Below are 17,501 nucleotides of genomic sequence, written 5' to 3' on the forward strand. Positions count from 1 at the left end.
TAATCCGTTGGTTCTGAGAAAAGTTTAATGAATAAATAAATAAGGAACTGTGATCTGATTTTTGCTTCAAAATGGTTCTCATGTCTTTATTTAACCACCAATATTAGCCTCATTCCATCTTATTAAGCAAATATTTTCAAAAGAAAAGACTGAATGAATGAATAACTAACTCACTAAATAAATAAATAAATAAATAAGCATATGCCTTTAGTTGTTTTTTTTATTGCGGTTAATTCCCGAAAAGCTTGTCTCCGCTTATTATTTCAGTTATATATTTCTTATATTATCTAGTTACTGATATTAATTATTCACATGGTATGCAGTTATCCAACAACGGGCCCTGGAACTTTAAGAGGTTAAAACATAATTACCTAAGTTAAATAATAATAATAATAATAATAATAATAATAATAATAATAATAATAATAACCCTAGTTATTTTCTGTCTTTTATTGTTATAAATGTCCTTTTCAAGATTTGTAATCATTTCCTTTATAGTTAAATCATCAACACATGTGATTTATTTATGCACATTATGCATTTTAATATTTCGGTATTAAAAATTTTGTCATTTCGGATTTAAAATGAAAACGATTATTTTTTCTTGTATATTTAATTCAAATGAAACTATACTTTTAAAATATTTCTGACTAGATACATCAGTCTTCTTCTATACAGGCTTTAATTGGTCTCTGTAATTTCATGTTTAATTCATTAACACATACACACACACACACACACACACACACATACACACACACACACACACACACACTCAGAAGCAGCCAGTGAGTATCCCGAGGCCTTCCCCGTCTGATTTGGCATGTCAGTGCGTCTGACACAGGCTTGGGGTTTAATTGTAATTGCTGGTGCAGCAGGTCTGCAGGCCGGCAGCAGAAGCAGGAGGGGAGACGAGCCCCTGCACATCGATACTGGATGGAGAGATGGAGCTTCGGAGGGAAGAGGAGGAGCGCCATGACTTTGTGTCAGCAGTTTGTCTTGTGCATAGTTAATGAAGGCAGCTGGGAGACAGGCACACCAGCAGCTCCGCTCTCACTCTTCCCCCTTACGTTAACAGAATTCCGATAAATGAGATTTTTTTTTCCTCTGGAGAAAGTGCCGGGGAGCATGAGGCCTCCACCAGGGCTGTCTTTCAAACGCGAACGAAAGCATGGTGGGACTTTCTCCCCCCTTTACTTTCCTTGCTCTGCTTTCTCTCTCTCTCTCTCTCTCGCTCCCAATTTGAGGTGTAGGCTATAGAGAGTCCGTGGTGAATTGTAAAAATGAAAGAGAGAGGCGGGGGGTTGGGGGAGAAACAGAGAGAGAGAGAGAGAGAGAGAGAGAGAGAGAAAGAGAGAGAGAGAGCAAGGGCATCTACTCTGACTGCTAAGAGAAACAGCGAGAAATTGGATGGAAAACAAGGGAGAGAAGAGCTTGAAATGAAAATGAAACATCTCCAATTAAGAGGCCTTTGTTCAACTCGTCATGGACAGTTAGTCACACTCTTTTGTTCTCTCTACGTGCATTATCCAGACTGCTTCCCTTCGTTCCTCTGAGACACATTTCTGCTTCGTACCATGAACTGTCATGCATCATAAATATATTTTACCCACCAAAAATCAATTAATTCCAATACTTTCAGCACATGAATAGTAAGTAAAATGCTTCTGGCACAACTTAAAATAGGTCACTTATTCATATCCATTTCATGTTATGAGTACATTATACCAAAGCGCTGTTGAATACTCGAATCTGATTGGTCAGAAGGTGGTGGTTCATGTTCAGCATAACAGCAGCTCGGACAGTAGCAAATCCCAGGCTTATATTAATGCGCTTGAACATCTATAGTAACGTCTAACACAGGGTTTTTGTATCGCAGTTGCTCCACATAAACATGCATAATTGTAGATATGGTGACGTTTTCTGTAACGTGACTCGTTTTATTTATTCAGCATTTAGTCTGCAGTGTCGGTGCTTTATAACTTTCAGAGGGAATACTATCGATGATGATCTGTGATTCTTTAATAAAGGAAAAATAGATCTCAGCATAGGCGGTGTAATATTATAGGCAGCGGTATAACTAGGAATGAAGAGTGCATGATTTGAACGAGTAAAACGGAATCTTGCCACAAAATACAGCGTGTGTAATTGCTCGTTAACTGTAATGCCAGTGAAAGGCAGCGAGACGAGACAACAAATGGTTCAAACTATGATAGGAATGTGCAACAAGAGTAGAAACATGATTACGCTTTCTGTTCTTATATGAATGTAATTTCCGAATTAAAACCTTTTGAGAGGCTTTGGGCATCATAGGCGAATATTGAATATAAAGTCAGCGTTACCGTGGTACTTTAATAAGAAGTCACGCTTTTGAGTTTCTGGTTGTTTACAAGCTACTCGTAAGGTATGTACTAGTAAGATTCTAGATTAATGCATTCTCACTTATAAGACTTTTATTTTGGTTTGATTGTGGCTTTAACTAGTTTCTGCAAATGTAATACTTGCCCTTGACCATCACATAAGGCAAACACACAAAAGAGACAGCGGTGCTGCTGTGATTTGCACATGTGAAAATCGTAGTTAGTAAATCAATTTTTGTGTGTTCTCGACTTTGCAAATCTTTGTACACACGCACAACTTTGGTTCATCGTGGCCCAAATAAACACACACAAAAAGAATAACACGAATAATTGTGAGACAAGACAGCGCTGTGTAGTCGTCAGATTTATTATGATATGCAGGTCACAATGTGATCGCTCGTCCCAATCCTGTATCGATCTGGGAGCTCGGCTGATGGATTGGGCCGATGGGCTCCATGACAGGAGTCATGCTCAATGAGACGAGACGAGGATGAGTTTGCATCTCGCCAGTCAAATCAGCTCCTGCATGCCTAATTTCTATCACTGTCATTCTGACAGTGACGTGTTCCCCTTAGGCCGCGAGCACAGCGCTGTGGATTTCTTACCGAACGAGTGCAGTCGGTGTGAACGGCAATCCTTTTAAATGCGTGCTCGTGTTGGTGTTTTTCTCCCAGACCCCTGTGAACAGTTCCACTCTACTGCTGCGCCCATCTGTGCTCTGTCTCATCTTCCAAAAAAAAAACAAAAAAAAAACAACCCTTCACGAAAATACAGTTTGTCTGCTTTTTTATTTCCTTTCTCTGCTTTTTCCTTGGTAAACCGTAATAGATGGCGGTCTTTTTCTCTGGAGGTTAAATTGAAACGAATCATAACCATCTGTATGTTTTTGCCCTTTTCTTTTATATCTGCAATTCCTTTTTCTTTGGCTTCCTTCTACCAAGAAGAATTGAATGGCATGTCACTAGGCCTTTCATCTCAGAAAGATGTGTGTAGCCTAAAAACACAGAAGTAATGTTCTGTAGCATTGAACCCAGTGAGCAAAGGAAATACAAAGCGCAAAGAAGAAAAGAGCTTGCTGAGCACAAAAACGAACCCTTACAGCGGGGAACTAACCTTGCCTCATCTCTGATGTTTCTCTACACATGTACTACTGCCCGACCCATTACGAATCCGCGCTCCTCTAACTCTGGTCTTTTATCAATCTGTAGCTTTCCATAGCGTAGGCAGGATATCTCAGAACTAGTCCATACTAATACGGGTAAATTTTAAAAATGCATCTTTTCTTATACGTTTTGCCTATTCATAATAACATGGCGGGGTTTTGTTGTTGTTGTCGTTGTTGTTGTTGTTTTTACCACAGAGAGTGCATCTTTTCAAATGCACTCTCCAAAGCAGGTAAACAGGAAGGAAAACACTGTTCTGTGTGCATGAAAGAAAATGTAGCTTTTTGATGTACGATTGTCATGTACACTGATGTATGATTGTCACATGATCGCCACAATTTCAAGATGGCAGAACTTAAACGTGATGCAGTTTTGTGTATTATTTGAATCCCATGTTTGACTGCTTTGCGTGGAATACGAGCAGTGCAAGAAATCATGATTTATGTCCATGCTGTCAAAACAAATGAAACGGTAGAAATGATGTAAAGGTCATGGGTCATAGGTTGCCACATAGTTGTAAGTACACAGTTATAGAGGATGTCTTTGGATGTTGTAGATTTACAATTTCCCTTCACTGGAACTAAGAGGCCCAAACCTGTTCCAGCATGACAAGGTCCCTGTGCACAAAGTGAGTTCCATGAAGACACGGTTTGCTAAGGTTGGAGTGGAGGAACTCGAGTGGTCGGGACAGAGCCCTGACCTCAACCCCACTGAACACCTTTGGGATGAACTGGAACGCTGAATGCACCACAGACCTCCTCCTTGTAGCTGAATGAGCACAAATCCCCACCGCCACGCTCCAAAATCTAGCGAAAAGCCTTCCCAGAATAGTGGAGGTTATTAGAACAGCAAACCGGGACTAACTCTGGAATGGGGCGATCATAAAGCACTTATGGGTGTTATGATCAGGTGTCCACAAACTTCTGACATATATAGGCTATTTATGTCACTTTAACAAACCCGCTTTGGATGTAGATCCAGAGCCCTAATGAGGTGACAATGGCCAGAAGTAAACTCTCTGAAATGACATGAAGGGAAAACCTTGAGAAGAAATTGACTAAAAGCTTGTTTTGGAGCAGTTTTAGATGTACATTTATTCAACTTTGATACAGCAGGTGTGTTTTCCATAATGGACATTATCCACTCCATAAGTCCCCATTCTCTCTCTCTCTCTCTCTCTCTCTCTCTCTCTCTCTCTCTCTCTCTCTCTCACGTACAATCTTTGCAACATACCCTACAATAGAAATGGTTCTATACATCAAAGATACACTGTCTGCACATGCATGTTGCCTTTGTTTAGTAGGACTTTATTAGATTTCATTCTAATTATTTGCTGTAAAATAAGATCTTGTTGGACGGTCAGTGTTTTTAGACTAGTCCAATTTGGCATGAGCTCAGTGGGCTTTCTGCTCTACAATTGTGCATCATCTAGAAAGGCAACCAAATCTATGGAACATCAGCTTATATCTGTCAAATAGCATTTAAAAAAAAAAAAAAGTGATAATTAGTCTTTCAGCAACATGAATCAGGACTTTATACAGATAGCCTCCACTATGATTAGAGTATACGGTTTACAGTGAAATGGCAAATTGTACTGAACCTGTGTCACACATACATTACTTCCCATTGATCAGGTACACTTCCATTTTAACCAGAATTTCAGTCTATACCAACTTCATCAGCCATGACGCTCACATCCACTGCAGCATGAGCCTGTCCATCCTGCTGAGATTTATAATGCTTATATATCTATTGTTTTGAAATCATTTTGAATCACACACCTACAATTTCTATATATTGTAAACGATACTTAAAATTATACTCATTACACCAAGATGTGAAACCAGGATAAACACAGTTAAATAAAATAATTACAGCCCATCTTGTCTTGCCCAAATGGACGTTGTTGTACATACTGTATAAGCATGTATAAGTTACTGCTGATGGCGCAGAAGCCAAAGCGGTGTGGATTGGATGGAAAGTTGCTTATGTCTAGCTCCTTGTTGTGCTAGGTGGTGAATTCTAGGTTCTAGATCCTGGTTATTTCTGTAATGTCTCCCAGAGTGTGAATACATATCCTGCAATGAAATTTTGTCATGTCTGAAACACTATTTATCAGCTTTCTAGGGCAGCCTGGCTTATATGGCTATTGCTGTCTGAGCCTTCATTCTCAGATTGAATACTTTATGCTACAAACGATTACTATAGGTGGTAATGCACCGTGGCTGAGGCATAAGGTGCGAGGCTGAGATGTAATCATGTTAGTATTGCCTTTCACATGCTTTGTGGGGTTTAATGTTGCTTTAAGGGCTTTTTCAGACCTGTATAGGTCTGTGCTTTGTTCCGAAACGAGGACTTAAATTGTTACAATGTTGTATTTTCTCCTTGGCTTGGTTCGCGTTCACAAGGCAACATTTCAAAGCGTACCAAAATCCGTTTATGCAAGTCACATGTGAGTAAACGTGGTTACAGTCACATTTAAAATGTCTTCTCATTGGTCAGAGTGCACCTGTTTATTGTTCGAGGGTTCCGGTCATTCATCATGATGTATAGACAGCAGCTCCGCGAGCTGATTGTGGCTTTCTTTTTTAGCTGTAGTCTTTATAATTTATCTAATTTATATGTCCCACAGAGGAAGTAAAGCCCATCGCGTTGAGACGCTCACTAAACACGTTGTAAACCTCAGTGTTTTTATGAAAGTTGTTCAGAAATATGTTCGTCAGACTAACTTTCAATGAGACGTTTTACCTCGTCTTTGGTCCAAGTTAGCGAGCCATTAGCAAAACAAACATGACTTCTACGTAATGCAGTTCCCATTACGCATTGCTATACAGGTTGGTCCGTTGGGTCGGATTGCTCTCTCACCACAAGCGAACCGCTCCAGAGTTCGTTTGCAATCGAACGCCATTGCTTTCGTGCGAATCCGAGCGTGATTACAGCGTTCATATATGTCTAAACAAACCGAAACAGAGGAGAAAACGCATCAAGGTCAGTAACAAGCGCGCCAAACGATCCGGTGTGAAAACGCCCTAAGTCAACCTACCAGTTTCATTTTAGTGTTGGACAGTGATGACTACTACTGATGCCTTATCAATAATGCCTTCCTACTGATGCCTTATCGACCATGTAGTGTAAGATCTCAATAATTTCTTAGCGAAGGAATTGATACACTACAAAAATGCTTTTTTTATGAAAACGATTCATGACCCTGACCTACATTTTTCCCCAAATCAATCACTTTATATACTACCATACAATAGGTGAAGCAGATGAATTTATCTATTGACACAATCTATTTTTTTAATTGCTGCAATCTGCACACACTTACTTTGTTAGCGATACCAATAAACCCCGGTGCAGTCTTTTCCCAGGCTTTTCCAGCAATAAGATAGATTTGTTGAATGCGGAATTATTGACTTTAATCCCAGTTGTAGGTATTGTAGATACATTTACATTGGGATTCTAATATGTGTTTGTAAGAGAAAAACATTGCACTTACCCCCATTGCTATTATCAGGCTGATCATTACAGAATGTATGTGTGTGTCCTGCAGAATTGCAGTACATTTCTGGTAGAACATTATCACTAAAAATGTGAAATGCATTTAATTACACTGCCAGATAAATGTTTTTTTTTTTTTATTGTTCAGTAAAAAGAACACATTGCGTCTTCAGAATGACTCTCCAGGGGACACTATGGGTAGACAAATCAGTAGCCCAGGGTCTTCAAGACAAGCAGATTTCATGTTTTTTGTTTGTTTGTTTGTTTGTTTGTTTGTTTGTTTTACTCATAGTTGTACATAGGACAAGTAGGTTTAACAACCAGAAAATGAAAAACTCTATTCTTTATTGACGCTCACAAAACGAGTCTAGCCAGTCATACGGTATTATATGATATTATACTGTATATAGCTAACACTTTTTGGTCTAGTCACTTTCCAGGCAACTAAAACATGGGACTGGGTGGCACAATGGAGCATTTACTTGTCATAATAAATTTATGATTTGTCCACCCCTAGACACGCTGGTCACAACCTAATACAGATCCGATACTGAGATCCTCTTACTAAACGAGCGACTCTCTCCAGCGTCTCAAAGCTTCTGTTGCCTTGTTGGATTAAAAATGAGAGGCAAAATGGTGTTTTGAATTAAGGCAAAGTATGTCCTGTGCTCAGCGCAAGATCTGTGTAGTGCTAATCAACACCAAACACAATTACAGCACAAAATGTATCGGTTTAGAAAAAGTCGACTTTGATCAGATATGGATCCAGTGTTTTAGGTCAAGTGTCTACATTCATGTTACATGAATATTAGACATTTTCCTGTTTTATGTGTTACATTTTAGACAATAACTCACCTGACTGCCTTTTATCACACACCATATTACTTTACTCATGGTGTGTGATAAAGTTGCCTTTTCTTCTTTTCTTTTTTTTTTAAAGAAATCCACTGAATCAATTTAAATTGGACAGCTCTTTAGGGAACCTAGACCTCTATTGGCTCTGCACTTAGGGAACTTAGGGACTGAGGGAGTAGGATAAGTGAATGAGGAGGACTGTTCTGTGTGGTTTCTGAATTGAGGGAGACCGGGAAAGTGCATGAAGGAGAGCGAGAGAAGGACTTGATGAGAAATTCGAGAGAGAAAGAGAGAAAGGCAGGAGATGGATGAGGACACAGGGGACATTATCTGCAGGGGGAGGACAGAAACTGAGGGTGATTGGAGAGAAGAGACAGAAGGAAGTCATATGGAAGGAAAGAGATTTAGCATTGGAGTCTGTGTGTAAATGCATGTTTGCTTGAATGTTTCCCAGAGAAGCAAAGGTTAGAGTGGACCTCCAGTCACAAGTGCTGATTTGTCACAGCGCGATGGCCTCGCTGAACTGGCAGAGCCACAGCGGCCCAGCGAGGTGCCAGCGTCCAGCCATTAGCGCCACTCACCCCCAATTACGGCCTGATTATTCTGCCACGCTCTAATTGCCTGGGGAGATATGCTAATGCCTGTCATTTGGGATGATAAAAGATGCGCACAGGACTCGATGCATTATTTAGCCGGCTGGCTGGTGGATGAAGGATGTGGCATGCGCTTTAATTGCTGAGAGGAGAGGTTAAGCTGAACGAGCAGTTGAATTAAAAATGAGGAATTTACCATTTATTTATTTATCTCTGTGGTGTTTTACGCTCGCTGTCTCTCCCCCTCGCCAGCAGAATCTGTTGTGGGCTTGGGTGTGAAGAACAGCAAATGAGAATGACATAAATAAAAACATTTGCAGATCCAATAAGCACTAAATAAATATGCTATGTGTGGATGTGTGTTCGTTTTGGTGCGATGTGCCTGTGTTTGAACATGGACTTGTTTGAATGCAGAACCTTTGTGGCTGGTGGAAAAACAGTACCTCTGTGTGACGCCGTTTCAATTTCATTACCCACGTTTGCATGAAAGGCTTCATTTAAATTCAGACGTTTCACTGAAATCCAAATGGTTCTGCCAATTTCAGCCTCTAGAGCACTGTTGGTTGTGAGGTATTGCGTATTGTAAAAAAAAAAAAAAAAAAAATCTAATTAATCGAGAGTTGTCGAGTTGTGTACACTGGTCCTCTTCACTGTAATCATTCACATTTTACTCATTTGGTTTTTATGCAAATCGACTTTTTTTTTTTTTTTGCCAGGACACAACTGAGCAGTTGAGGGGTAAAGGACTTTGCGCAAGGGCTCAACAGTGGCAATTTGGAAATGCTGGGATTTGCAGTCATGACCTTCCGATGAGTAGCTCAAAGCCTTCACCACCGAGCCACCCCTGCCTATGATGCGTATCCTTAAGCTGAGCACCAAACATGAGCTTGGCAGCTTTTCAACGATCAAAAGAAATTGGACCAAACTTCATGATAATCCCTTTGTTAAGCAACAAGCAGTGCAAATGTTTGACTTCCTTTAGCTTTCAGGAAGTAAAATAGCCTCAGATGTACCAATTAGCCATAAGAACATTCAAACTTCCTCTTGGCTTGACTTTATTGGGAAATGCGTTCCTCCAGAACCAGGTCCTTAACATGGAGTGTTAAGGTTTTTTGTGTGGTTAGTTGGTTGTTTTGTATTTGTTTGTTTATTTATTTATTTATTTATTTATTTATTAAACCCATTTTCTTTTAATTTAGCAACTAATTTGCCAATTTCCACCCTAGCCAGCTAGCATTTGCTTCCTCTGAAACACATGAAACCAGCCACAAAAATGATGCTCCTGTCCATCACAGGGCTGAACGCACTCACAGGAAAGTGCTAACTGCCCTATTCCTCATCCAGGAATTCACAAATGCTCACAATTGGTGAGACAGGAGAACATCATCCCTCCCAGCCAGAGAGCACGGCCAAATTTAGTCTCTTGGACTCTCCTGGCTACGGATGGCTATGGCATCATCATGGATTCGAACTTCTCCTATTGATAAGATAAACATTTTTCTGTTGTACCACTTGGGATCCTGGTCTTAACAGGACTGGTTGGTATGGCATTTATACCCATGATAGTATATTCTCGAATTATAAATATTAAATTTGAATGATTAAAGAGACATAAAGTGAAGAGGAACGGTGAGGAAAATCTTCATGCATGAGACGTTGGACACTTGTGGATGGTGTGAATCGGAGCCACTCACTGAGAAGAAAGAAAGGCTTTCTGAATGTCCTCCACACACTCCATCTTTATGAATACGCTTCTAAAATTACACTCAGATACTGAAGACAGTTGGTTCTTTGGGGACCATTCAGAATTGTATGGTTGGTCTCTGGCTTCTTGGTTTGATCCAGAATTTTTAGCAGCACCCAGACATCGTGCAAATTAATAAATAACCATAGAATGTTAAGGGCTCTATTTTCTGAGGTAAGGCAAGCGAAGTATCTTCTTAAATTCTTGAGCATAATGTCAACCCTTTGGATGTGGTATCACATTTAAAGTACTTGCCAAAGCAGAGTTATTTAAAACCCTCACGCACTCGTGTATTTTAGTTTTGCCTATCTCCATTAGCCAGCTTGCTTGAGAGATGAAATGCTGGTCTGGATGAGGCTTCATTCTTCCTGTCTGTGTTTCAGGCTTAATTGTATCTTTTGAAGGGTATTTCTGTGTGAGCACTACATGGGGGATTCCATTAGTTAGTTTCTTCCTGCTGCTTGCCATTCAGAATGATTTGCATGGCATTTCAGTTGGATTTGTGTGGACTATATGGTTTAGGATTTAAAAAAAAAAAAAGAATGAGCACATCAATGTTTTAAAGTCTTATTCTTAGCACACTGCAGAGGAAAGTAGATCTAATTTGCTATTGGATTTTATGTTTGGGACAAAATTGAGAGTCCATGTGCCAGCATTTGGTCATAAAACTTCCCCATCTATAAGGAGTTCACTTCATCAAATGCCTTAGTATCTCTGGTGTAATATATAGTGAACCAGGCTGGTTCTCCAAAGACCAGACTTTTGTCCTCTCTTTTTTATTTGTTCTTTACTCTGACATGTCCTTTAACACCAGAGTTATCAAGTTAAACCTCTGGATGAAGTTGTAGCACCAAGAGCCATGTCCCAATCCATCTCCCCCACATTAACCCTTCTCCATAGGTTTCGAGGTCCTAGCAGGTGCTGGTGGGAGCGCAAATGAGATTTACACTGGGGGGTTGGGGGGGAGCAGGGTGCCAGCACCCCATACAGCAGCACTAATGAGAGGAGACAGTGCCAGCTCACTGTGTTTATTCCAGACCTTCTCTGTTTGTCGCATGGAGTGTGAAATCCGCTGCCTGTGTGCCAGGGTCGTACCAGATTTGGCAACATTCTGACTTCGGTATAATGCCCTCAGGCAGCCTGGACCATACTGTATAGACACAGCAATGGTGTAAGCATGTTTGGAAAGAGCACAAAGTACATTGACTTCTACAGTAAATACAGTACAATTACTGCTACTGTAGTAATGATTGACTTGAGTAAATGTGAAAGTCGAAATCAAGAAAATTACCCACGTGAGGGTAAATATGTCATCTGGTGAAAAACTACTTGAGTAAATACTTTACAAATGACTTTTTCCTATGCCTACAAATGACACAACTAATCCACAACTAATCCACAACTAATTCAGTGTCTTGCCCAAGGACACTTCGGTATGTGGAGTCATGTGGGTCGGGAATTGAACCGGCAACCCTACGATTAGTAGACTACCCGCTCTACTACCTGAGCCACAGCCACCCTAAAGTGTTTTTGAACAATTATATTGACTAATCAATGAGCTATGCTAAAGTATTAATAATCAAGAGTTTATATATGGTAACGTTCGCTGACTAACGTAACGTCAGTTTCTAGCTATGTAGCAAAGATTTACGTATTTAACACAACAGAGCACAATCAGAGTGACGTCAAAGTCACTTTCTCACTTACTTACAAACTTTCACACTTTAAAACATCAAAAGATCTGGCTAGTAAGTCTAGCTCACTCAGCTAGCTCATGTCTTACTTGTACATGTTTCCCTAAGGTTGGATGCTGAGCTGGGAAATGTCGATATCTCCGCAGGTTTTTGGCTCACGTAATATGTAGATCATTATCAGGCTGTTTCCTTTCAAGTATTTAAAACTGAAGATACCTGTTCAATTGGCTCAGGGATGCTCATCTGACTGTACGTTCTCAGACATTTGCTACTGCTGACTAAGCATTTGGTGCCTGAAGTGTAACCTTTTGGCAGAAAACTGCTTCATTTTGATTGGGTCTTATAAGTGAATTATATAAAAGGTGCACATATTGTCTTTTAATTGGCTTGTAGTTTTCAGATGTTAAATGCAGGTTGTTCCTTTCCACCCTTAAGTGCTTAATCCCCCCACCTGGTACTCTGAGTAGAAATGTAGGCCCTATTTCACTTGACTACTGTAGAGCTTTGTAGAATTTGTTTTCAGTTCTATATCTACTTCATTTGACGGTCTGTGGATATCAACTTCAGTGATGTTGTATGTTGTAGGTTAAATCAATGTAGTGTTGTGTGTTTGCGCAAGGGGATCACAAGCCAGTGAATGGTCCGACTCCTCCCTGTCTAGACTGTTTGACCAGAGTGATAGTTCTCCATACTTTCTTTTTTCTCCCAGCGTTTCTCATTAATTCACATCTGGGCGCACTCAGAGTGTCTGCCGGTGGGGCTTTTGTGTGAAGCAAATCTCATTCCTCTCAAAATTACAGTGTAGCATTTCCCCCGCTTATTGAAATGCTTTTAGCCGTGTGTGTCTGTGCACGGCTGTTGAGACATTCCCCGATGCATTGCTTGCTCTTGAGTGGCAGCTTTTCCTGACAGCAATAAATAGGGGGGGAGCATTGGTAACATAGGGTGTCTTGGTCCGCAACTGACTGGTTCCTCAAATGCTGTGTGAAAATATACAGGTTATTATATAGAGGTCTGGGTATTTCAAAGTAAGGGGCTATTATCACCTCAATATTTTTCTTATTATGACAATTACATGCTTCAGGAGCGAATTAAGTGATACAAGATGCCAACTGGGAGTAGTTGACAGCTATTTGGAGACTCAGAGCACAGAGCAATTTGCAGCAGAGCGGCAAACAAATTGGATTTGGGCCACGTTGGAAAAGGACCCAACTCCTTGAATATTTGGACTGGTTTGCCGCTCACTTCCACTAACACCTTTTTGTGTAATTGCCGCCGTTGACAAATATTACCTTCCATTTGTGAATCTTCTGCCAATAGTGAACTGTGTAGCTGTTCTGCATACAACTGGAAAAGACGGGTGGCGATGCTGAACCAGAAAAATGTACGAATAGTACCTCATTCTCACTTTTTGTTTGGATCTCTTTGGTTGCCTTTGTGGACCATATGGTATCCTAGAATTTTAGTCTCGTGATTTTTATGTTGCCATATCTGGGACCGAATTTCTGCACAACATGAAGGTGACTAGAACATCATCAATCAAGCTAGACATTGGTCATTGTGCACTTTGCCCCAAATTATTGATTCCACTTAAACTGACAGTCCCCTATTTGATCCCGAAAAATGTCCATCATTATACAAGAAAACATTTTACACAGAAAACAGTGTTGTTTTGCTGATGAGCAATTGTTTTAGTAACGTATAGTCCCATACCTCGACCTAGTGATGCGGTATATGGTATCTTCATTGCATCAACTTTTCGTTAACCAGCTTTCAGTGCCAGTCGTGAAATATTATTCACACTTTGAATGATATTTTTTTCATTTGTGCTACTCCAGGACCTGTCAGGCTCCATCGATGACTTACCCATGGGAACCGAGGCTCCTCTCAACTCGGCCATCAGTGTCTCTGCTCCCACCAACAGTCAGGGAGAACAAGGTAACCAGACCCAGTCTGCGTTTTCACCACACAACTCTCCTCGTGTCTCCAGCATGCGCCCTGGGCCCTCGCCTCCACCCGTAGCCTCCACCAGTCCTGCCGGTTCCAACCAGATCTCCCCTCCCAACGGCACAGGTAAGCTTGCAATCACGTCCACTTTAACCTTGTTACAGTTTGATGAGATTGCTATTGGCTTGGAGTTTTGGGTCATTCAGAATACAGCCCTGGTGGCTGTAAATACTTATTAGTCAAAATGTGTGAGTCGACCTCTTTTTTGTACGCTTTTCCATTGTGTTAATAAAAAGCACTTCAAATGGGTCAAATCCATGTCCAGATTTCGGGGTAACACCTAAAGGGTCATTATAAATAGTTTCCTCCTACTAGCCAAATTAGACGAGCTGTGTCCAGGAGATCTAGCCTCATTTAAAGCTACATAATCATTTGGTCTAATCCAAGTTTATGTGCACTGATCAGTTATAGTTTCATCGATGCTTATATATAAGGAACCTAATATTTAAGGCAAAAACACTGTTTAAAATGATAGAGTTTGAGAATGTTGGATAAATTTAGCAAATAACATTTTCAAAGCCCAGCAGTAAGATGTATATTTTTGTCCACTCACGACCACCGCATTATGTGAAATGTAGCTAATTTTAACAAGGCGTAAGCTCCGCCCACTCTACATGATTTCAATTTATTGTTGGATAAATTGAGATACAGCATCTCGTTTTTAAGGGGGTCCAAAAGACACAAATACAAAATAATACAAATACATAGGCAAAACAAAACTAACACACACACAAAATACAAATATACAGCCAGCTTCTTCAACCCCCAACCGAACCAACAAATGTCACAGCAAAAAATTCGGACATTTCAGTGAGCTTACAATGAAAGGTAAGACATATACAAGTTCATACATCATTTAGCCGATATACAATAAAGCAATGCATGCAGATAGAGAAAAAAAACAAGGTCAGTTCTCCATACAGCAGGGACCACCAACAACAGGGCACAGTTAACCACATATGGATAATAAAGGTGCAATCATAACAGGATGAAAATCAGACTTATGCAGCACATAACCCAGACAAAGTAGCTACACTTGCTCACATCAATAGCATAAATAAGGTGTATTAAGATATTGGAATAAAGATGACTTAAAACAACGAAAAGTGGTAATAGATCTTAAAGAAGGCAGAAGTTTATTCCAGTTACAAGATTCACGTCCGACATCTGTGAAAATTCCTGGTGCCATAAGAGATGTTGAGCATCCCTAAGAGGATATGCGGAACTAAAAGGAACAAGGAAGTGTTTCAAATACAGTGGACAATTGAAGTAAGCACATTTGAAAATAAACTGTAACCAGTGCAAGCCCCTTGTTGATTTGGGCTGCAACCAATTAAGTGATTCATACATAACACAATGGTGCGTATTGAATGGACACCTCAAGACAAATCACGTCATATCCCTGAAAAGCTTGTTTCCTGCTATAAACATCAAATGATGTGTCCTTATGATATAAACCACACTCACTGTACGAATGTGTAAATACACGAAATCATTGATTTTTTTACACACATCCAACGAAATCAGTTTTCCTCTTCGTTTTGAACTTAAAAATCTCACTTTCTAAATGACCTGTATTCTTGAAATTTTTCCCCAGGCATCCATTTCGCTGATTTGAGGTGTTTTTTGTTGTTGTTGTTGTCGTTTGTTTGGTTTTTTACTGAAAATGGCTTTTTAAAAAATTATTTTTATAACAGTGTATGTTTTTTTCTTGGTTAAACAATAACTAGATAATATTCCAACAGACAATTCTGTAACGATTTTTCTCTGAAGAGTGTGTTCACAGTTAAATGCATGCTTGTTATTTGAATTCTAACAGCATCCAAAGATGAGCTTTTTGAGTTTTATAACATATGCAGAATGCACATAAATAATAAAAAGCCTCATCTGCATGAATCAATGCAAATTATTTAAATAAGTTCAACTACAAAATGTACTTGTAAGACAATGAGTAATCCCTTGTCAAAGATCTATTGTGATATCTATTTTTTTTTTTTTGTTATTTATTTGTGGGGTTTTTTTTGTTTTTTTTTTAAACACCAGTCATTCCGGTCTAAGGATTTAAACCTGAAATGATCCGGGAACATGGTTCTGTTGGTAGTTTTCTAACAGCTGTGCTAGTTATGTCATTTCTGTTTGTCAGGATTTGTTCCTTCGCGTGTTCTTAAGGGGAATCCTGGCGGAATTGTCACCGCTAGCTGACGATGGCCATATGTTGCTCTTTATTTAAAACAGATATGCGATTATATAAAAACACCAGATTTGTGGGCATTGTCTGCGTCTTTACCCTCAGCGGAATAGGCGAGCGAAAGCTAAAATTGCAAACTTAATGAATTTTCGTCAGGCGTCGGACATGAGCGGGTGACACTTAAATATGAGACGCAGACGCAGGCTCGTCTGCTGCCTCAGCCTCCCTGGTGGAGTTTGACCAATGCGGTCTGTCAATCATTCTGTCAAGGCGGGACCAATGCATGAGTGAGCTCCTGAAGCCTGCGCGTGAATGGCAGATGCTGCGTGCGTGGCCCGTGATTGACGCTAATGAAAATCAGACAGTGTCTTCTGACGTGAACAGCAGGCATTGTATGGAGTAGAAACCTTCAGTGAAATATAGATGCAGTATGACAAGGGGAAAAAATGGAGCAAACATGATGGACTGGTGACAACAGATTTTTCAGGTATCTCTGTATAAGGGACACGGAGAAACACAATGTCGCTGCATGTTGTGAATCATGATTGATAAGCCAAAGTGAATATGAAATGCAGTAGATCATCTTGTAATAAGCTTGGTAAGGAGTCTGATTATTGCAGTGTAGTGCTTATAGATAAATAGCATGTTTGGTTCAGTGAGGATTATGATTTGAACAGTGTGTCTATTTCATTGACTGTGCATTGCATGTGCGTTAGTTTTTGGAAGGTTGTGAGTTCATGTGCCAGAGTTCACACTGGTACGTTCTTTTTAAAAGAAGAATCCCTCTTTAGAGCCCTCTGGTGTTTCTAAGGGGAATTACAATCGCAATGAAAAACTGAGATTTCATTAAGGCACTGAAATTGAAATTGTTTTCCTAAGGATTATTTTTTTTATTGTTATTATATATTTTGTTCAAGGTGTTGGGGCCTTTTGGGACCCTTATCATTCTCAAAAACTCATGAAATTCGGCACTTAGGACCGGGCAAAGGGTGCATATAACCTTGGTGCATATATCGTAAATGGTCTGCAGTTATATAGCGCTTTTTTAACCTTAGCAGTTCCAAAGTGCTTTACACTGTGTCTCATTCACCCACACACACACACACACACACCAATGGTAGGAGAGCCACCATGCAAGGCGCTAACTTGCCTTGGGGTTCAGTGTCCTGCCCAAGGACACTTCGGCATGTGGAGTCATGTGGGCCGGGAATCGAACCGCCAACCCTACGATTAGTGGACAACCTGCTCTACCACCTGAGCCACAGCCGCCCACTTGTATGTATATACGACACTGAAAACGTGCATGCAATGAACTTTTAAAAACTTCCCCTAGGTGATTCATGTGATTGTAATCAAACTTGGTCAACATTATGCCAAGACAGTGAAGATGCTAAAT

General features: G+C 40.1%; 1 protein-coding gene across 1 annotated transcript in view; it reads left to right on the forward strand.

The window, feature by feature from the left end:
- Positions 1-17,501, forward strand: part of LOC108269987 (AT-rich interactive domain-containing protein 1B) — a 223,742-nt gene that overhangs the window by 131,993 nt on the left and 74,248 nt on the right. Inside the window, exon 5 of the mRNA XM_017476201.3 lies at positions 13,749-13,983. Coding sequence (XP_017331690.1) covers positions 13,749-13,983 — 235 coding nt within the window. The remainder of the gene's footprint in view (positions 1-13,748; positions 13,984-17,501) is intronic.

Source organism: Ictalurus punctatus, chromosome 9 (genome assembly GCF_001660625.3).
Source record: "Ictalurus punctatus breed USDA103 chromosome 9, Coco_2.0, whole genome shotgun sequence".
NCBI classification, from domain to species: domain Eukaryota; kingdom Metazoa; phylum Chordata; class Actinopteri; order Siluriformes; family Ictaluridae; genus Ictalurus; species Ictalurus punctatus.